This window comes from Thalia democratica, chromosome 6 (assembly GCF_965202585.1).
Source record: "Thalia democratica chromosome 6, ktThaDemo2.hap1.1, whole genome shotgun sequence".
NCBI classification, from domain to species: domain Eukaryota; kingdom Metazoa; phylum Chordata; class Thaliacea; order Salpida; family Salpidae; genus Thalia; species Thalia democratica.
The window spans coordinates 34,468,841-34,490,274 of record NC_139170.1 but is presented as its reverse complement, the minus strand read 5'-3'; the positions used below and the strand labels follow the sequence as shown (position 1 = coordinate 34,490,274).

The 21,434-nt window shown below is 28.3% G+C and overlaps 3 protein-coding genes across 3 annotated transcripts in view; all 3 read right to left on the bottom strand.

The window, feature by feature from the left end:
• Nucleotides 1–1,665, bottom strand: part of LOC145838436 (catechol O-methyltransferase-like) — a 30,936-nt gene extending 29,271 nt beyond the window's left edge. Inside the window, exon 1 of the mRNA XM_082946025.1 lies at nucleotides 1,536–1,665. The gene's annotated coding sequence lies outside the window, so the exon portion shown is untranslated. The remainder of the gene's footprint in view (nucleotides 1–1,535) is intronic.
• Nucleotides 1,664–11,153, bottom strand: LOC145838434 (oxysterol-binding protein-related protein 9-like). Its single transcript, XM_082946024.1, has 5 exons — nucleotides 10,905–11,153; nucleotides 5,811–6,018; nucleotides 4,994–5,482; nucleotides 4,008–4,762; nucleotides 1,664–3,736 (listed from the first exon to the last, which is right to left on the bottom strand). Exons 1-5 carry the CDS (start codon nucleotides 11,130–11,132, stop codon nucleotides 3,359–3,361), a joined length of 2,058 nt encoding a protein of 685 aa, XP_082802150.1. The 5' UTR covers nucleotides 11,133–11,153; the 3' UTR covers nucleotides 1,664–3,358.
• Nucleotides 11,154–11,551: 398 nt separating this feature from the next.
• Nucleotides 11,552–13,123, bottom strand: LOC145838209 (uncharacterized). The gene has a single exon (XM_082945769.1). It carries the CDS (start codon nucleotides 13,073–13,075, stop codon nucleotides 11,840–11,842), a length of 1,236 nt encoding a protein of 411 aa, XP_082801895.1. The 5' UTR covers nucleotides 13,076–13,123; the 3' UTR covers nucleotides 11,552–11,839.
• Between the last annotated feature and the right edge of the window lie 8,311 nt (nucleotides 13,124–21,434).

Genomic DNA, 21,434 nt, shown 5'->3' with positions numbered 1-21,434 from the left:
ATGAACTAATTAAGAAGTAAGTGTTTTTTAAGCATTGTCCATGAAAATATTTATTAAAAACTAAAGTTCTTTGCTAAGAATTACCTATGTTATGTTTAAATTGTGTATAATTAACTTATATATATGTGTCAGAGTTGTCAATTTATTTTTGAGAAATTTCTTTCAGGTTTTTAAAAGTACACTTTTTTGGTCTATTTTTAATTTAAAGCTAAGTTTAAGGTTAAAAACTGTTCTAAGTGAAAACATTAAAAAGATACTGTAAAGCTACTTTAAATATGTTTTTTAATAATAAAAGTTTTTGATGATGAAAAACTTTTCTTATCGATATGATAGATTTTTCGTGTCAAATTAAAGCTTAACATGTAAAAATTATTTAAAATTCCAGGTTTTTTAGTGATTTTTGTTAAAAATTTCAGGTTTTTTTTTAATTTCTCAAATTCCAGGTTTTTCCAGGTTTCCCGGTTTTTTTGCAACCCTTATACATACATATGTTTTTATTAACTAAGTTATAACAAATGTATGTTAAAACTTACTATGTAAAAAGTGGTTCGCTGCCATTAATTATATAAATACAGCCTTTTATTAATTAAAATAAATAGGACAAATATATATATATATATATATGTTTATTTATCTAATTATATAAAAACTATAATTTAAACAGCTGTTTTCACACATTGAAATGTAAAATTTCATGTGATCGTCAGTAAGTTACAGTTTATTATAATAGTGAACAGAAATTTCGATTTTAAAATTTTTGTAATAATTGTGACGTAGTAATGGTACAGTTTATTGTACGATTAGCTGAATTTGAAATACGCTGTGAATGTTATTTTATGCTTTACTACTGTACCATTAATACGTCACAATTATTACAAAAATTCTAAAATCGAAATTTCTGTTCACTATTATAATAAACTGTAACTTACTGACGATCACATGAAATTTTACATTTCAATGTGTGAAACAGCTGTTTAAATTATAGTTTTTATATAATTAGATAAATATTTAGCTCCAATTTAATTTGTCGAGCACTATCGATCAGAACTTTTTATAAAACCTTTAATATATATATGTATATATATAGATTTATAGTTCTGTTTTATTCTTTAACACTAGCAGATACTACACTTTAACATTTCATTTGATGAATTGTAAGCATTAAACAATTATTAATCGCTTTCTATACTTTTTTTTTCGCATTTCTGTTTTATTTGTACGTACAAATTAAAAGAACTTTGAATAATTACAGAATGAGTAAATTTGTTTTACGACTTTAAGTCGAACATAAATATTACTTGATGCTTTTAAAAGTTTACACTTATTACAAAAGTTTTGAAAAGCAAAAAAAAAGAAAGTTTTATAAATTTAAAACCAGAATTTAATTATGTACAAAAATTAAGGATTTTGACCGTAGCAACTTATATTCTGAACGCAAGCTCAAATCGATGCGGAATGAAGAGCTAAATGTCATGGTAATTTCAACATGCGTACACACAGCCAGCCTTAGAAAAACAACAACAAAAGTAACTAACCCTGTACAGAGCGAAATCCAATTGATTCTAAGTGGTCGTTTTAAAACGTCTATTCAGTGTGTTTCAGAAGCCAAAAACCGCTGAAATCTATTTTAGCAAAGGTTAATTCCGATACTACAAAATAAAACCTATAGAATGGAAAAAGAGCTTTTAGTTAAAACACACGTAAAACTGTATAGAGAAGTTTATATTAGGAATATTAGAAAGGTTTTTTGTTTCAAACATCAAGTTTTAATCATCAAAAGATCATAAATTATACTAAATATGTTAATTAGTAATAAAGTTAAACTGGTGTGATAATTTTTGAAAAACTTAAACATTTTTCGTCTACTAAATTAAGAAAACGGTATAAATTACTAAAAGATGTATAATAAATAAACACATTATATATTTAACAATAATGAAAGGTCAAGAAATCTTTAAGATAAACATTTTCTATCAAAAACAAAAGTTAAAAAATTAACAGATTACTAGTATTTTCACAAAAACTCAGCTTATTATAAAAGTTTACTCTCTTAATAAGCAAACACACAGCAATTACATTTATCGTAAATATATTGTTTCTAATGTAAAGTGTTTATATCAATTTTACATTTTTCCCATGAAATAGCAAGAAAATTGTTAGCGTTTCAGCTTAAATTAAAAAGACATAATCGTATTTTAATCTACTTCTGCTAAATTATTAATACACCTTTTGACAGCAGTAGTTTTTTCAAGAACAGTTAGAAAGTTAATTAAATGTAAATCAAGAATTTTGGTAAAACTAAAATTGCCTTCGTAAAAATAATTATATGCGTGTCTGCAATATATTCTATTTTTATTATAATTACAACAACACATGACTACCAGGTATTTTGATAAACAATATTTCACCATAAAATAAAACATAAATTACGTTTAAATGAAAACTTTTTTTTAACATTTAAGACTATTTTGAAATTTCAAACACACGCATAATTGTAAATTGTACATGTGTGTTTTTTTATTGAAGCGAGACAAAATAAATACAATTATTTTTTTTAAGTTGAACCTTTTCTGCTGTTAAAATTAAGTAACTTAATTATTAATACTTTTATTACGTATTCTGTGACACTTAAAAAAGTTATGAAACAAGCATGCTTTATAAAATTTATCAATTTAAAACTTTATAGTGTTGTATAGAAAGTAGATACCATATATATAAGTCTAATTAGAATGTGAAAAGTTATGATTCAGTAAAATTTGGTGACAAACTAATACACATTTTATACATTTTAAACATATAATCGAAAGAAGCTTTGGCCATTTCTGATAGGCACGGCTAGAAAATCCGAAAGAGAAAGTTTCACACTTCTAAATGCATGTCAAAGTATCAAGAGTATTTGAGAACATACTTTGCAGTGTCAGAATTCTGATTGCAATATTAATAGAAAATTAAACACATCTTAATCACACTCAATTAGCAATAAAACTTTATTAAAAACAATTTGATATGAGTAGTTTTTATTAAACGAGTTATTATCAACTTAGTATATGAAAACTCTTAAACCTCTTATTTTTTATAACACAAGGGTTACAATCTTAGAAAATTTATATAAAAAACAAATCTTGCAAGTTTTATTTATTACAACCATATAAAGTAAACTTATATTAAAACGTCAATAATCTATATATATATATAGTATGGAAAGCATGGATAATGTCATGAACTAGCATAATCAGCGAACAAAATGCTACTTGTATACAGTTTTTGTATAATTTTGACAAGCTCAGCCACAAAGAGCAGCAGAGTATTTCATATAGAAGAGAGATAGAAGCAAACACGTAGCAAGCGAAATTCCCCCCTATGACCTGTTGCTAAGCAACGAGTGGTAGACCCAGTTCTGGTCGTTGTCAAGGCTGAACAGCGCCGGCTTGTACACGACCCCGGCCTCCGCCCTGTCCTTGGCGTCCTTCCGCTGCCTGTCCTCCAAAAACCTTTTGTTTTCGGTGGCGAAGTCGATGTTGTTGCCGGCCAAACCCTCGGTCACCTTCTGCCACATCCTGCGCGATTCCGTGGGCAGCTGGTTGGGCACTGCTTGCACGAACTTGGGGAACTTCTTGCACGTCAGAGCGTCGAATATCACCTCGCTCCTGCCCGTCTGCTGCGTTTTTATGTTAATTTTTCCGTTCCAGTCGCCGTCGAACGAGTACACGCTCTTCTTCTGGTTGGGCGCGAACACCTGAGAATGGAAAGTAAGTTAACAAAACATTGATATAATTTATGATATATTTTCTTACAAAAACTTGCTTGCTACTGCACTTTATAGTTAAAGCCTTTCGAAGGCTGCCAACTTTTTTTAATAATATTTATAGCAATCAATAAAAAAAATTAGAAAAAATAATCAATTTTATATTGAAAAAAATTCAATTTTAAGTTTATATCACAAAGAACATTTTTAAATTATTTTTGAAAGTATTTTTTGTTCGAGTTAAAGATCCAACAAAACTTACTTCTCCAGATATCTTGTGCGCCCTTCCGCCGTAAAACGGTTTCGTGTGGAACTTGACGTCGGACCTGTATCCCGTCTTCTGGCAGGTGATCTGGCAGTCGCCGCCCAACTCCACCCACGGCACCGTCAGTATGCTCCTGCCGTAGCCGTTGGGAAAGTTTATCACGTACTCCTCGCCGCTGTCCAGCAGCCTGATCACGCCCTGGCCCACGTTGTGCACGCCCACCGACATGCCCAGGAACTTGGACTTGGTCCAGATGTGCCCGTTGAACTGGATCCTCGCCTCCTTGTGCTCGGAGTAGAACGCGGAAACGGGCGGGTGGTGGGAAACCTGCTCGGCGAGAAAGGCCAAGTGGTCCGACTTGGCCCACGGGACGGGGCCGTCCGACTTCTCGCTGTCGTCGTGCGTCATTTCTTCGCCCGACAGGTTGTACAGGCACTTGAAAGTTTCGCCCAGGATCGGGTTGTACGGCTTCTTTGCCACCGTAGAGTCCCTTCCCGCCGAAAACGTGCTCAGGTAGAACTTCAGCGCGGCCACCATCCTCTTCTCGGGCGTGGCTTGCTTGGCGATGTCGATGAAGAGGTCGGGGTGGGAGAAGAAGTCGGCGTACATCTCGAGCAGGGACCTGCGCTCGAGTATGAAGGTGGGAAGGGTTATCTTTGTGAGGTCCATGCCGATCTTGAGCTGGGACAACATGTGCATTATGACGCTCTTGTTGCCTTCTTGTTCCACGTTTCCGTTGCTGTTGCCGTTACCTAAGTATATGTAAGTGTAAATTTTGATGTTTTAGTGAAGTCCTGTTTAAAATGAGCAGTTGGTACAAGTATGACTATGAGGGAAAATGAAACTAGTAAGACAATAATATAAACTAAAATATATTAATATATTAAATAAACATAAACAGTTTTGTGCAAATTTAAACTGTAACAATATGAAATCCAACTAGTTAGTAAATCAAAACACACAAAAATAAAGAAGTGATATACCTTCATCTTCGTTCATGAAGAAGTCCTTGCTGCTGACTTTCGCAAGCGATATGTCACTTGGTGCGTCCTTCTTATCCCCACCGTCCGATTTACTTGATTCACTGGGTTCTGACGGCTGCACCTCGTCGTACGCGTCTTCGAAATCGTCGTTCTCGTCGTCCGTTGAAGAGTAGCTCGTGAGGGGAACCCCCGATGCAGGAACATCATCCTGCTTCTGCGGGGTCTTGAACTCCTCGCCCATGCCCCCGTCGATGTCGTTCAGGGGGCTTTCCCCGCTGTGGACGCTGGAAGAAGTTGAGCTGATGCTCAATTGGGCCACTTCGGCTTGCACCACTTCGGTGTGGACCGCTTCTATTGTGGTTTCCTTCACGTTCTTGGACACGGACCTCTTGGCCAGTTGGAGCATGACTATGGTCTTCTTGACCGACTCCATCATCAACCGAGACGTTTTGATGATCTCGGCTATATTCGCCTTCTCTGCTCCTGGCCCTGCGTTGTTTTAAACAGATTTTTTTTTCACTTGAGAGTAACTAAATGTAAAATTTGTTTATATGGATTTCAAATTTAATTTTTCATAAATTTAAAAAATGATCAGTCCATATGCTCGATTTCGTTAAAAATGTTAGCAGGGTAAGTAATCTTAGTCTCAAAATACAAAACCAACATTGCTATCAACAATTTAAAAAACTTATAACTAATGAAAATGAATTTAAATTAGTTCAAATATTTGAACATAAAGGGTACATATTTATATGGGTAATTGTCATGTTAAAAGTTGTGCGTGGCATTTCATCATAAACTTATATGCAACACATACCCAACGCGTCCATTTTGATCTGTAGCGAGTTGACGGACTGAAGCATGATCTGCAGGTAAGCGTCGGCTTCGGCCAGCTGCTTGTCGAAGTTGTTGAAGTCGACCTTCTGGCTGCTGAAATGCTGCTGCGAGTGCCTCCTGATCGTGTCCTCGAGCGACGTCGCCCACTTTGTCCTTTCCTCCTCGTCCCTCGCTTGAAAGTGGAACACCTGCGGTTTCAAAATATCAAAAATCCCCGGCTATGAGGAAACAATTATATCTTACATGGTTGTGTTAGTTATAAAAAATAGAGTTTTGAGATTAACTTGTTATGTGTACACTACTTGTTTTTTAGTTAGAAATAGTAAGTGTGTGTTTTGAGGAATACTTTTATTTTTTATCAATGTATTCTTATGATAAATAACAACTTTTAAAAAGAGTTTTTAAATCTATTTAATATTTTTTTTTACTATGAACAAAATTTCACACTTAGTTGGATATTGTAGTAAATAAATATCTTATAGCTATAAGTATAACATCATACCTTTCAAATGCTTAAACATTCTTAAATTTATTTATTTATATTTAGGACACAAGTTACTTTAAGTATAGTATAGAGTGTTACTATGCTAATTATATTTATTGCTATTTTTTTATAAAAGATTGCATCAAAATCATTAGAAACTACAAAAGCACTTGTAAAAAAATTTTAACGTACATAAAATGTTTGTATGTACAACAAAAAATCCTCATAATGCTGAAAATAAAAGGTTTTTATATTTTAGGACTTCGTTTAACTTGTAAACTAATTACTAATCAAAACAATCGAAATAAGTTTTCTATGTTGGTTCAGACTGTGTTGAAATTAATAACATTATCACAAAAATTTAAATATAGATATATTATAATAACTTTAAGCCGGATGTGACTTTCAGTCTTGCTTATATAAAATTACAACTAATATTTGAAAAGCATATGCCTAATAGGTGATTAATGTACAATGTAATGTAAACTTTATTAATAATTGATTGAAAAGTTTTCTATCGGTTCAGGTAGAAGTATAAAGTTATAACAAGCACTATTTTCTTTTAATTAACTAAACCTTTAACAAAAGTATTCACAAGTCTATGTTACGATCTAATTATTATTAAAAACCTATGAATCACTATTAAATTTAAAACTTTATAATAAACAATTTTGTATTTGTTCTATAACTTAGACGGTTAAAATCAATTAATAAAATAGTAGTCTAGATTTTTTATGAACTGTAAATAATCTTAAAAGATAAATATCTAGCATATAAGCAAAAACACATAATCTTTGTGTATGTTATAATATAAAAAATGAGTTTTTCCAAACTAGTTGGTCATACAAAAATATTTCAGAAGGAAGTAATTTACATGAGCTACATTGTGTTGAAACTAACAAAGCTGAAAAATAATGGAACCACCAACAACTATATGACAACAAAAGTTATAGAGTTATGATTCGGTTGCTGCATAAACTAAAAAAAAAACATTTAAATATATTTTTTTTAATTAATAGAAGTTGTGAACACAAAATTATGAATATAAAGATACTTTTAACTTATTCAACTAACAACACATTAAGTCAAATTTAATTCTACGAAAATAGTTATAAACTTTGAAATATTTAACAGGAAATAAACTTTAAAACATTGTATATTAAAATATTTTTTGTGGAAAAACAGATTGAAAACATTCAACGTGCTTTAATAATAAAAGCTATAAAGTTCAAAAACCCAATATAAATATTTTAAAACTAGTAATAATACATAATAGTACTGGAAATCCAAAGATTTTAAACTCGTAGTCGTATGGAGTTAGAATATTAGTTTTAATATACTAATAGAGTTAAAACAAGTATATAAAAATTTTCATGTCAATAGAATGTAAGTATTAAGCTAAAGAAGAGTTTGTTGGTAATTTTTTGACTAACACCTAACTTAAGCAGGCTATAATGTGGTTCTAGAGTAAACTGGGGTTTCATTTTATTTCTTTTTAAGTTAAAAAAGCAGTACTAAAAAGAATTAACCTTGTAATCAGACATAGTTATGAATGTTACATTCCTGTAATGAAAACTATTTTAAGTGCAAGAGTAAAGCTTAACTTTAGTAAATTAGCATCAAGTAGACATTTAATCAATTATAAGAACTAAACATAACAACATTAAAAACAAGTAGTTTGACACTTTTATACTCTACTAACCTTTTTATTTATAACTTTTTTCTATGGATAAAAAATTAAACTTGTGAAAATGTGTACAAAGTGTTTATAAGCAAAGTTTAATTAATAAGTACTATTTTAAAATCCGATGTTAATATGCTTGTTGACAATCTTAACAAGTTTTATTTTAATTGTGTAGGTGTAAATAGTAAAACATTTTAAAAATCAACAGCGAATAATTACAGAAAGCCAAATTTGTGACTAATACTAACTAATACTAAAGTTTTTCTGTAATGAATAATTGATTAAAATATATTTAATTCTATAAATAGTTATTATTAAGACAATAAAATGTTAAAATAAACTTCATTGAATAAGACACTCATTTACTTTTTATAAAAACAATCTGTAACAAATTTAGCATACAAACTTGATAGAAAATGCATTTCCTTAAATTATTTATTTTAACTTGGGCTATGATGTTTTAAAACTTTCTCTTGAAAAAATATTAAACAATAAACGAAAAAGTTTAATATTTGTTTATATAAAACATATTTCATAGTTAGAATGTACAACATGACTTAAACTGTCTGCTTTTGCTAATTTAAAATACAATTTGAAAATCTTGTAAGAAAATAAAAACTACACTAATTTAAATCAACTTTTAAACAAGTTTGCTAGCTGGATTAAGTGTAAGAATTATAAGATTTATATTGTTATATTTTATTAAATTAAATAAATTATTGATTTCTAAAACTAAATGTTTAAGAGATATCATTGTATGAGTAAAATAAAATAAAGTTTCTAAATTAACTTAATACTATATATATATATATATATAATACTTCAATTTCAACAACCAAAAAATTTTAAGAAGTATTGGCTACCAATTAAACTCAATTACTTAAAGTGAAAGATGTTTTGGTTTTGTTTATTTGTTTCTTAAAGTACAAGTAGCTTTAAGTTTTAAAACATATTAGTAACCAAAATTAGTAATAACTATTTTATATAATTTTACAGTATAGTATCAACTCAACATTTTCACCTTTAATATCAATTAATGCAACTATATATTATACTTAGACTTTAAACGATACGTAAAGAAAGCATATTATCTTAAATTTTTTTTTATTATAATGTCATAAGTTATAAATCAGTAATTAAAAACTAACTTTTAACCTTGTATAGACTTATTAAACAAGTCTTACAAAATCCACTTCGTAAACAAGCAGAAATTAAGTGATTTCTTTTATAAAAAAACCTTTTACTAATAACAGTGTGAGGTAAACTTTTATACCAAATATCTTTTAAAAGCTTAATTTTTCTGCAATTATGTTAGCTACACTTAGTACTACTTAAAAATTCCCGATTTAAAAATTAAATACGCCTTATTACTTTTTTTACACTAAATGTCCGAACCATTAACTTTAAAATCAATAAAGTTAGAGTAAACTGAATAATCGCTAACATTATAGTTAGCCAAATGTTTTAATTCTTTTCATCTTATTGTTGATCATTTTTTAACCGGCAATAAGAATTAATAAAGTTAATTTTCTAAATAAAAATTATATAATTAATTAATAAACATTAGTCTTTTATCGTAATCAATTCAATATATTTTACTAAAACTAATATTTTAAATAATCTCCTCTTCAGACTAAAATAATGTTTACCTTTAAGTACATTAAAATAAGTTCTAACACTACATTTACTTATAACGTAAAAAATTAAAGATTTTGAATTAAAATAATTATAAGATATAGTTATAAATTTTACTAAAAAAAAATACTAATTTTACATTAGTGAGAAAATTCTAATGAAAATGTGTTGAGATTTACAATAATAGTGAATAACTTTATTTTACTTGACACATCGTAATTACTATGATATTATAATTAGTTGGTAACTCGTAAAACATTTCCTAACACTGTACTAAACTATCTTAAGAACAACAAATGCCATTCAACGAATGTTATTTAAAACCATTATACCAACTTTACAATCATAGTGATTATAAAAGAAATTACAAAAAAGATTTAATAAATCTAGTTTACTTACTTATTCAACAGTACTACAGTATAGTAGTATTTATCACACAAAACAACTTCATAATAGATCCTATGATTAACAATGAAATAAAACAATGCACATACTATAAAACTTTTTAGTTAAAATTTATACTACTAATACTTTTAAAATTAAATCATTTTAAGAAATACAACAAAAATGGTGGATGAGTTTAGAAAAATTAGTGATAGTCTACTTCTTTTAAAAACTTAGTGAAATAAAAATTTGTACACAGAACAACATAAAAAACCTTATGAATAACAGTGATGGTAAAAATTTCAAGAATTACTGAACACATAACAGTAATAAACTAACAATATTTATTACACTTTTTTACAACTTTTATTTATTCTAAAACACATCCAACAAACAACAAAACAAATTTAAAGCTTAATACTAATACTTTACCTATTTATCAGTGATGATTAACAACTTTAAATAAAACTTTATGATCAACAGTGATATACAACAATGTACTATATAATAGTATATACTTTAGCACTTACAGCTACAATTTTGTTAGTGTTTTGATAGATACAATAAAATTAATACTTTTTAAACTAAACCACTTTGCGAACAGTTATAGAAACCAAAAGTTTAAAACAAAACAGTGATAGTTTATACTCGGTTGCATAAAAACACCATATCAAACCTTGTGATCAACAATAACAACGAAGTAGTGATAACAAGTAATAAAAATAGAGTAGTAAAAATTTACCCTTAAATATAAAGAAAATTAAATATTTAATAATCTAAAACATCAGATCGAACCTTGTGATCAACAGTGATGGTGAGATTTACTAACACTTCATAAAATAGTATTTTACTAACATATCTAACAGTAATAACTATCAACAACAAACCTTGTGGTCAACGGTGATAGTGAATCCGGCGTCGTCTTCATCGTCAATCCCGATGATCGCGTTCCTCAACCTGACGCACCCCCTCCTAGCTCCCTTCTTCATCTTCTCCTTGCTGGTGTAGTATGACAACAGTCCCGACCCGTCGTCCAGCACGAACCACCTGTACTGCCACCCCTTCATCACGTTCGTCCATTTGGACAGCGGCCCTTCCAACGATGCGCTTGTCATTTGATTTGTTTATAGCTTTTAAAGTCTGTAAATTGGTTTGAACATTGCGTTTTGTAACATATTTAGATAGTTGGTAAATTATAAAGTTTAAAGTTCAATTTATTTGTGTCATTTTAGCAGGAAAAAAAAAAGTAAACACTTTTTTTAATATTTTAAACATTCATATCTATGTATGCAATACTTTACTAATTAAAAAAAGGAAACTTTGAAAATTGTTAAAATAAGAAAATAGTGAAATAAGTCAAAACTAAAATTATAACTTTTAACTAAACATACTTTTATTTTAACCTATAACATTTTTGAAAAACTAGTTTACAAAACTTCTTGAAATTACACAAAATTAAATACTCACATTATATTAGAAAAATAAATTAAATTAGAACATATGTTTTAATATTTACAGTATGAAGCATTCAGTTTATAAGTGTAATATATAAACACATTGTCAAACTTATAACAGTAAAATGAGCTTTTAGTTAAAATTATAAGCACTTTAAGCTTTGTGACTTAACAGGTATAAAACTCTTATAACATTTTAGACTAAGCTGCAATTTATGATTAAAATTTTAACAAAATCCTCACAGTATTTTTTTAAGCAGCTAGAGTGTCTATAAAACAGCAGATTGTTACAGAATTAAAACAGAAAAAGCTAGTAAAATTTTGACTAAACTCCTAATAATAAAACTTAAGTACACAAAAATGTAACACTACTTTTTGAAAAGTTTGCTTATAAACATAATAAACCCTTTTAAAAAGTTGTAAATACAAGTGATAATAAATGTAAATACATTTTTTAGTCCGTGAGTGTACTTTGCGTAGTCTACTTTAGTGTGATTAGGATCATGCCATATACCTACTCTTTTCTTTATTGCATAGTTTTCTGCTTTAGAAAACTTGCTTCTCATTCTGTTTGCTAAAACATCGTCTCCAACATACTTCAAGTCAGGAGGGCATCTTGCCATGCCTGTTCTGAGACACTCTGTGTTTATGTTTGTGTTGAAAGGCCACTTGTTTTTTGTGACAATGCAGTACAAGACGTCCTCTTTTGTCTTCAAATCGGCGTCTTTGTGCCACAGCTTAAACCAAACTTCCTGGTCTTTTAGACTATTCAATATGGAACTTGATTGAGGCTCAACTTTGTTTGCCGGGCAATGCACACCCAAAAGCCTCACTTTGAGCTGGCCAGCCTGCCTCTTGGTGTTTTTGAGCCACTTGTGGCTGATTATTGGCGTGTGATCAATGTGCAGTGTGCCATCAGCACTGACCTCAGTGACTCTTCCTCTCAACTTTATCCTTTTTGCAAGGAAGTCTCTTGGTATTTGGTTGTTGGAGGTGAACTTTTCGGTGATCCTCAGTTTTTTGCATATGATAAACAGCCCTGCTGTGCCTAAAGCGTAAGGGACATAATTCAGATACCTGACATTTCTGTCCAGAAAGTTGTGGAAGGACCATTTCTTTACTTCTATGTTTTCACCGTCCATATAGTTTTGAACAAGGAGAGGCTCACTGTTGTCTGGTTTCTTACAATTGCTGTTGTCTGGTTTCTTACAGTTGCTGTCTGTTGAATGTAGGTTGATGTTCAAAACAGATGAGTTATCATCGTTATCTTCCACATCACAAGTACAGTTTGTTATTAATAGGTTGGTGTTATTGACTTCATTGATTTCAGAAGAAGCTTGGTTTAGAGAATCTTTTAAGACAGTATCTAAGTTGGAAGATTTGGAATTTTTACAAACAGCATCTTCAGTTGGGGTTGATTCAGATGAAGCTGAGATGAAACTTTTGCTGTTGTTCTCCAAACTTGTATCTTCTGTTAAAGTATTTAAATCTGCAGTGTCAGAGTTTGTTTTTGAATTATGAAACTTATCCTCAACAGGCTCAATATTTAAGGTATTTTCTGTGTCCTCCGTTGGTGAGGTCTCTAAAGCTCTTACAACAAACATCACAAACACACACAAAAACTAACTAACACCTAAAATATAATGGTAATATAATACTGCAATAAAAAAAATCTTATTTTGAAACATATCTATAAAAGTAACACTAAAATATAACTTTATTACTGTAACAAAAATTTTAGCATATATAAATAAAATACAATTGCTCAGTTTATAAAACACTTTTTATATTATAATTTAAAATTATAGCACTTTTATGTTCTTTAATGTTTACTAGTAAGTTTTTTTATTGAAAAAAAAGGTTTAAATAAAATCTTTAGAATCAATGGTTTACTTACACTTGACAAAAATATCATCATCATCAAATGTAAGAATTACAATAAAGGCCGTATGGGGTGTAAGGCTCTTTTTATAAGTTGGTCTTACTTTAAAAAAATTACCCTAACTACAGGGTTGCCAAATATTTTTAAACCCAAATTTCTCCAGGTTTTTATAAGTTCAAATTTTTGGGTCAATTTTTATTTTAAAGTTAAGTTTAAGGTAAAAAACTGTGTTAAATAGTATAAAAACATTGTAAAGATACTGTAAAGCTAATTCAACTATGTCTTCTTCATTTTTTGCAACTGTTCTGAACTTTCTTACTTTTATCTCAAACTAAAAAACAAACAATTGTATTATATGATTTTTATAGTTTAAGAGTAAAAATATAATTATAAAAAACAACTATCTTTATACTTGTGGTCATAAAATGCATACTTTATAATACTTTTTAAATCAATACAATAGGATTTTTTCTTATAATGGAAAAAATATTTTCTAAAATTTGAAGCCAATTGTGTAAGAGATAAAAGATAAAATAGATTTTTAGTAGCTTTATTTAAACATATTAAATTTATCAATGAAAAATTTCTTCTCCATAATATTGTATCAGAAACTTCTTACTAAACAGACTAAATCTTAGAAGTTAAATAAAGCTTCATGTTTTATATATTCTACTTTACAGTATGAATATAATTTTACCTTTCAAATAAAAATCAATGTTAATTTTTGTAAAACAAAATGTTGCCTTGGGCTTAATTAATTATATCTTTTAACTTTTTTTTGTTTCTAAACTAATTCTTGAATACTACTACTTTACCTGGCTGTTTTAGTTAAGGCAATAATAATGAGTTTAAGCTACTTAGGTTTACTTATTAAGGCAATAACTAACTTTTTTCAAGACTTCAAATGGATTTTAAAACCTTAAAGAAAAAATTTTTGAAAAAAAATTAACCCTGGTTTTTAAAGCAAAAGGGTTGATCATACCACTTCGGTCATCAGATGATGTATTTTATAATATTTCATGGTCGCCACAGATCATGCTGAGAAAAAATGTCTGACTTTTTACTAAAATCCTCCTGACTTTTCTAAATCTAAACTCTCAAGATAAACTTATTATAAAATACATAATCAAACACTTGAAACTATACAATCTTATTTTTATACAGTTTTTTTAATGAATTCAATCATCTAACTTCCATTACACCACTTGAACTACCTGTATATGACTTATGTATTTGCAATAAACAGCTCTATAAGCAATATATTTCTATTTTCTAACTTGATACAGTTCTAGTTTGAATGCATACATATAACCTTTAACTCCTCTTCTGAATGTAATAGTTTCTCATTTCATACTGTTTTCAATCAAAGCTTTGTTAACACTAAACCCCAGCTTGACCTCAGATTGGTCATTGTGCAACACAAATAATGGTTGCAACAACTTTCCGAGAAAGATTTGGCAGGAAACTTTAATGCTTCAAAATAGAATTGGTCCAAACAATCTTTCTTTTGCTTGATTGAAATTTATGACCTTTTGTCCCTCAACTGGGTCATTTTTCCTCAAACTTGCAAGCAAATTGTTTGCTGCACAACCAAGATCAAGGGCAAGTTTTAGGAAAGCTTGATCATTTAATTCAACCTTGAATAACTGGTTATTCTGAGGTTCGTAATTATCATGTCTTTCATAATGATGCACAGCAATTTAATTACCAAGCACAAAATGTTCTCATGCATAAAGGCAACAACAGGCTGGGTACCCTGGTAAAATGTCAAAAAAGGCTGCATAAGAGGTATCACATAACTAAAGAAATGCAAGAAAAATGTTGTGTATATATCACAGTTTCACTATCGAAGTGTCTTTGCAACAGATCATCAATACTAAAGAGCATAAAAAACGGCTTGTTCAAGTAGGGTAGTTGTTCAATATCTTAATAGAAAAATTTTGCAGTATTAAAAATGATATATTATTAATTTATACCAGATGAAAGCATTGGAAATTAAATAATTTTGTGAATTTCTAGGAAAATTTTACAATTTTATTCCGACTTTAAAAGATTTCAATTCATCTTTTACCATTTGAAGGCTTTGGAAAATAAGGAACTTTGTAAATTTAATCTGGAAAAATCTGACTTTGTTTTTAATTTTGTCAAACTTCAAGACTTTTGTAATTTTTTGTAGTTTTTCCTGACTTTTCCTGACCGTGTGGCAACCCTGATATTTAATAAACATTCCAAATACTCTATGAATTTGGTCAGTTTTACATTTAATTAATTAAACTTATTAATTCATTTAATTTAATAATTAACTTTTTATTGATCTATTAGGAAATTCCTCAAAAATATAAACGAGAAATGTATTTGCTTTTAATGTATTCTTATATTTACTTAAAAACTACATGTTATTGGATTTTCAGTACTTGAGAGATTTAACTTTAATAAGAAATGTAAATAATAGAGAATTAGACTAGAGATATGAATACATTTAAATATTTGCAAAATTTTTATAGAATAAGCTGTAAAAGTAGAGAAAAGTTGACAAATAAGTTTTGTACAAATTTTTTTAACCATGTTTCTTTGTTTTGATGGCCTTTTTCATTTAAAAGGTAAACTTTCAATTTTTATTAGGTATTAGGTATTGGTTATTATTCTTTTATTCATGCCTTCTGAAACTTATGAAACATTTAAGTCATTTGAGGAAACTATTTTATCAGCTTTTATAAAATATTTGTTTATAAGTAGGAATTTTAATTTTTTAAAAACAAATTTCAACTGAGTAAGTTACAGCTATATTAGAAAAAACAACTAAATTTTGTAAAGCTTAAATATAAAACTATAATGAAGAACTTTTTAATTTAATTAATAGTAAATGTTAATTTTTTTATTATTAATAACCAAATTTAAGTAAATTAGGTACAGTTTAGAATGTTATAAGAGTAGTTTCAAGTTACATTACTTATCTTAAAAATGCATCATTTTATTTTTGTAAGCTAGCAAGTAAATACAATTGTTTCAAGTATTTAGAAGACTAGCTTGGCTTAACAAATTTAACACAAATATTTCAAACAACTTAAAATTTATTTTACAAAAAACAGTTAGTGTTGCAAATGTACAACAAGATTCATACATATTTAATTATTAGAAAATGTTTAATTCCAGGCCTAAAAAACACTTAGGCAGATTAAAAACATAAGACTTCCATTGTTTAAGCAAGAGATGTCTATTCTATGTTCAATGGGATACATTGTGGTTCTTTTTATATTGTAATTAGCCCTGTATCAACGTTATTATTTTTAATAATACAAATCAATAATGCTTTATTACTTTTATACTTTAATACTACTTTATTAATTACTTTTATTAGATATGGTTTAAAAGTAGTTACAACATTAGAACAATATAAATAAGTATTTTATGTGTTTTTTCTTATGTTGATCTTTTTTTGTAGAGGTTTGCGACTGTACACTAAACAAAATTTAAAGTAAGTTTTGAGATTTAAGAATTAAAAATTGGTGAGTTCATATATTGCCAATGAAAAAATTGTTTTTAATTAATAAAGTTGTCACCCTTTAAGACAAAAAATTCAAACTGAGTTACCAAAAGCTACCCTAATAAAATCAAGCTAGCCTGAGTTTTTGAGATATAGAAAAACATAATTATTATAAATATAAATACCTAAATATATTACTAAGAAATCTTGTTTGAGAATAGTTTCTGAAAATTTAGTGTCTTTAGCTCAAAAGTAGATAGATTTTTAGTAAATTTTTAAATTTCAGACCCTGAGTAACTTTTTGTTAATCGTATTTGTTGGAAAAAAAACTCATTGGATAGTTACAATACCATAAATTTTCTTTTATTTAAACTGTGAAACACAAACATCTAAAGTTTTAAAGCTTAAAAGTAGTGATCTACCAAATCTAAGATTTGGAATCGGATTTAAACAAATCAGATTTTTTTGGACTTGTATTTGGATTCGACCAAATAATAAGACTCGAAATGGATTTGGCCAAACCCTAATTTTCAAAATAAGAATTGGACTCAGATTCGGCCAAACTTTAATTTCAAAAAAAGACTCAGATTCGGCCAAACCCAAAATTTTCGATTTGGTAGACCACTTTTAAACTTTTTGAATTTTTCTTAATTGTTTGTCAAAACTTAAATGAAATGTAAAACTAGTTAATAACTTCTTGCTTGAGTGGATAAAAAATGGTTTTTCAGATTTATAAAAGCCTTATCAATTTTGATTTATATTTTTGCACACAGTATAAAAACTACGACAAATTGTTTTTGTTAGACTCTCAAATAAAATTAAATACATAGTTAAGGCGTTTAATCTCAGCTTTTTGGATAACCGCTTTTATTTTTTCATCATATGTTTAGTTTTTTATGTTTGCTGATTGTAATGAAATTCTGCAACTTAAGACAGAAATAAAATGCAACGTAAATGTTTAACATTAAAGCAGATGCTTACAAACTTTTAGCTATATACTTTTTGTTAATATATTATCATTAATTAATTGATAACTTTATTATTTATGACATATATGATATAATTTCAAACATTTTAACATTTTATTTTAAAAACAATGTTCTAAAGAAAAGAAAATCTTTAAAAATAAAACATAAATTACATTGTAATGAACTGCTGCAACTACTTGCATTATTCATTATTGAAATCTGAATATTAAGAGAATATTTAGAACTGTTTGCAGTTATGAGAAATAAGGCTTAAAATCAATGATACAACATTTTATCAAAAAACTTTTGCCTCGTAATTTATAAAAGTTAAAACAGCAGCTTATATTTTTTGATCAAGAAATTTTTGTAATATAGTTTTTGGTTCTTTTGTATAATAGATACATCACCCAAACTATCTTGTCTAATTTTTATTAAGTAGTCTAGAATAGTCTTTATTATTGATAGATAAAATCCACAGATACTTATAATAAGCTAGTATAAAAGCATTTTACATTTATTATGTCCAATTTAAATAACACAAATACCAAGATGCCCGCAGAGGGTCCTAAGCACAAACGTGCTAGAAAGTCACCTTGTTTGCAGAAAAAGTATGGGCAAAAAGGTCAGGTTGACAATCTACTACAGACAGTCAACCATACCCAACAAAAACTTTGGATGTTGGCCCACCAACATTCATAGCTCACAATTTTTTAATAAGTTTTATTTTATTATATTTTTTATGTTTTGAGTGAAAGATTATTATGAAAACAAAGTCTTAAAAAAAATGATGTTATATTATTCTCTCTAAAGGGTTGCCAAAAAACCTGGAACCATTGAATTTGATAATTTAGACTTAAAAACCTGGAAAAATCTGGAACTTAAAAAATTCAAGATAAAAATAGGAATTTTGAACAAAAATCACTAAAAAAACTAAAAAAGTTGTAAATTTTGATTTGACACAATGAAATTAATCATATAGATCAAAATTTTTGTCATCATTAAAATCTTTTTTATCAAAAAACACTTTTAAAGTAGCTTTACAGTATCTTTTAAATGTTTTTTTTTACTTTGTTTCATAACCAATTCGTTAAAAACTTGATTTTTATTGATGTCAAAAAGATATTAATTTTTTTTTAAGGATTTGAAAAATCCCGAGTTGACTTAGGACAGTTTAAGGGCACTCAAAGCAGTTTTTTAACTTAAAGAATGGCAACCCTGAATAATGTAAATGTTGTTGGTAGTTTATTTATGATCTAGCTAGATTTTGACCACACACAAACAAAAAGCCTTGCTTCTTGTTTATGATGTGGATACAAGGTGTAATTCAACATATCTTTTGCTAGAGAGACTGAAAAAGCTAAAATCAAGTGTCCGTAACTATGAAGCTAACTATAAAAACAATTAAGATTTCAATATTACAAATGAAGAATGGCAGCTGGTTAATGACATTATTTTACTGCTTGAACCTATTTTTGTAACAAAGAAGTATAATAAAAACAATGTATTGCTCTCAAGCGTGATCCCGCATGCAGTATCACTTACAAAGTTTGTTAACTTTTATGAAAGTTCAGAAGAAGTATAAAATATTTGTAAAACCTTAGCCAAAAAATATAAGAAAGGCTTGCAAAGGAAGGTTTGATGCCAATAACAACAACTTAAACCTGAATGGCAAAAAATTACTGTTAGTCACAGCAGCTGTTGATCCACAATATTGACATTCTGCTTTTCCTTCTTACCTCAAAAATAATGTTAAAGAGCAGCTAAAATTACATGTTAAAAAGCATATCTGTTTTGAGGCTAATCAAGGTGGTGGTTCTCCTAGTCCTATATTGCCACCAGAGAAACCAAAACCACAACACTCTGTAAACTTTGATCTGAAGAAGTATTGAACTAACTATTCTTTGTGTATAAAAGAATCAAACAGGAGGAGGAGCAACAGGATTCTATTGGTGAACAAATTGAAGCAGAAATAAAGGTTTTTTTTACTACAGAAAGTTTGAATGCAGAAACTGAAGAGGATTAAGTCTTAGACTGGTGGAACCTTAACACAATAAAATAGCCACATCTTGCCAATTTTGCAAGGAAATATTGTGCTTCACCACCATCTTTTGTGTATTGTGAAAGAATTTTTTCCAAAACTGGAAATTTGTATGAGCAAAAAGCGCAATTGTATGTTTTCAAAGACCAGCAAAAAACTTTTATTTCTCCACCACAACTTGAAAAAATAAAAATAGTCCTTTGTAGTATAACAGAGACATCTTTTGAGATTGTAGTTTGTTTTATATGTTCAAACAGCTGCTTAAGTTAATCTACATTTCTTTTTTGTTATGGTAAAATTGTAATCCTAAGTGGAATATAACAACTTTTTATTACAGTTGTAATTTCTATTATTTTTTAGGCTTTTACTACAGTTGGTAGTTTATTTCAATTTATTTTGGCTCCATGTTTTTTCAATATCACTTTGTTTTATAAAAATGAAATTTAAATAATTTGCAAAAGTTTATGTTCTAATTTGTTTATGGTCACAATAAGAACTAACTCTTAATTTAAACGTAAAATGTTTTAGCTTTTTTTGTGATTTGTTTTGTGTTTTAAGCATTTAGTTCAGTCTAAAATTTATTTATTTTGCATAACAAAAGTACAACTTAATTGTTAATTATGCTTAAATGGACATCAAAATATTGAAGCTAAGTTTTGTGTATAAGGCTTAATTTTTTTTCCAGCAAGACATTTATTTTTGTTCACTTTGAAAATAAATTACTCTAAAATAAAAACATATTTTTTGTCCACCAAAACAGGTTGCAAATAAAATATTTAATTTGCATAAATTTATTTAAATAAGCTCTTTACATCCCAATAAATTGAGCATTCCTTTTATAGTTAAGACAAATAACTATATAAATAAAATGTAAAATATGTTTGTAAATTCAATGTGTTTGTAGATATTTACCTTGTCAGTGTTTGCCAAAAAACATGTCACCAGGGTTTTTTTACAATAAAGGGTTATGATTTTTTTTTTGTTAAGTTAATAATAAAAGTTCCATTTTATTTTTTGTTTATAGGTAGATTTATTTTTTTTTTATTAAAAGGTAATTTTTTCTCTAAAAATTTAAAGATATGGCAGATAGAATACCAAATGATGAGCTCAAACTCACTCCCTTGACCTTCAGAAAACGCTTATTGTTGCAGAGGAAAGAGTGAGTTCTGATGTTTTTCTAATTTAAAAAATTGATGACTTTGAAACTTTCTGTTGTAAATATGCACAACTAAAACCTAGTGGTTAAAAGTAATTTTTAAAGAAGTGATTTCAGAATTGCCAAATATTTTTGGCAATTACTTTCAGGTTTTCAGTTTACACGTTTTAGGATCTATTTATAGTTTAAAATTAAGTTTAAGGTAAAAAACTGTGTTAAATAGTATTACAACATTGAAAAGATATCAAAAAGCTTCTTTTAATATGATTTTTATTAATAAAAATATTTGATGAAGACAAAAAAAATTTATCTACACAATAGATTTTTTTTTGTCAAATTGAAATTGTAATACTTACCATGTAAAAGTTGTTGGAAACTCCTGGTTTTTTAACCTAAATTGTCAAATTCCAGGTTTTTCAGGATTCCAGGTTTTCT

Bases quoted from the DNA above. Each gene is read 5' to 3' on its own strand.
- LOC145838209 (XM_082945769.1), bottom strand. From the start codon at position 13,075: ATGTTTGTTGTAAGAGCTTTAGAGACCTCACCAACGGAGGACACAGAA.
- LOC145838434 (XM_082946024.1), bottom strand. From the start codon at position 11,132: ATGACAAGCGCATCGTTGGAAGGGCCGCTGTCCAAATGGACGAACGTG. The intron at 4,763-4,993 runs GTATATCACTTC...ACATATACTTAG, and splicing joins CTTCATGAACGAAGATGAAG to GTAACGGCAACAGCAACGGA. The intron at 3,737-4,007 runs GTAAGTTTTGTT...TTCCATTCTCAG, and splicing joins CGCACAAGATATCTGGAGAA to GTGTTCGCGCCCAACCAGAA.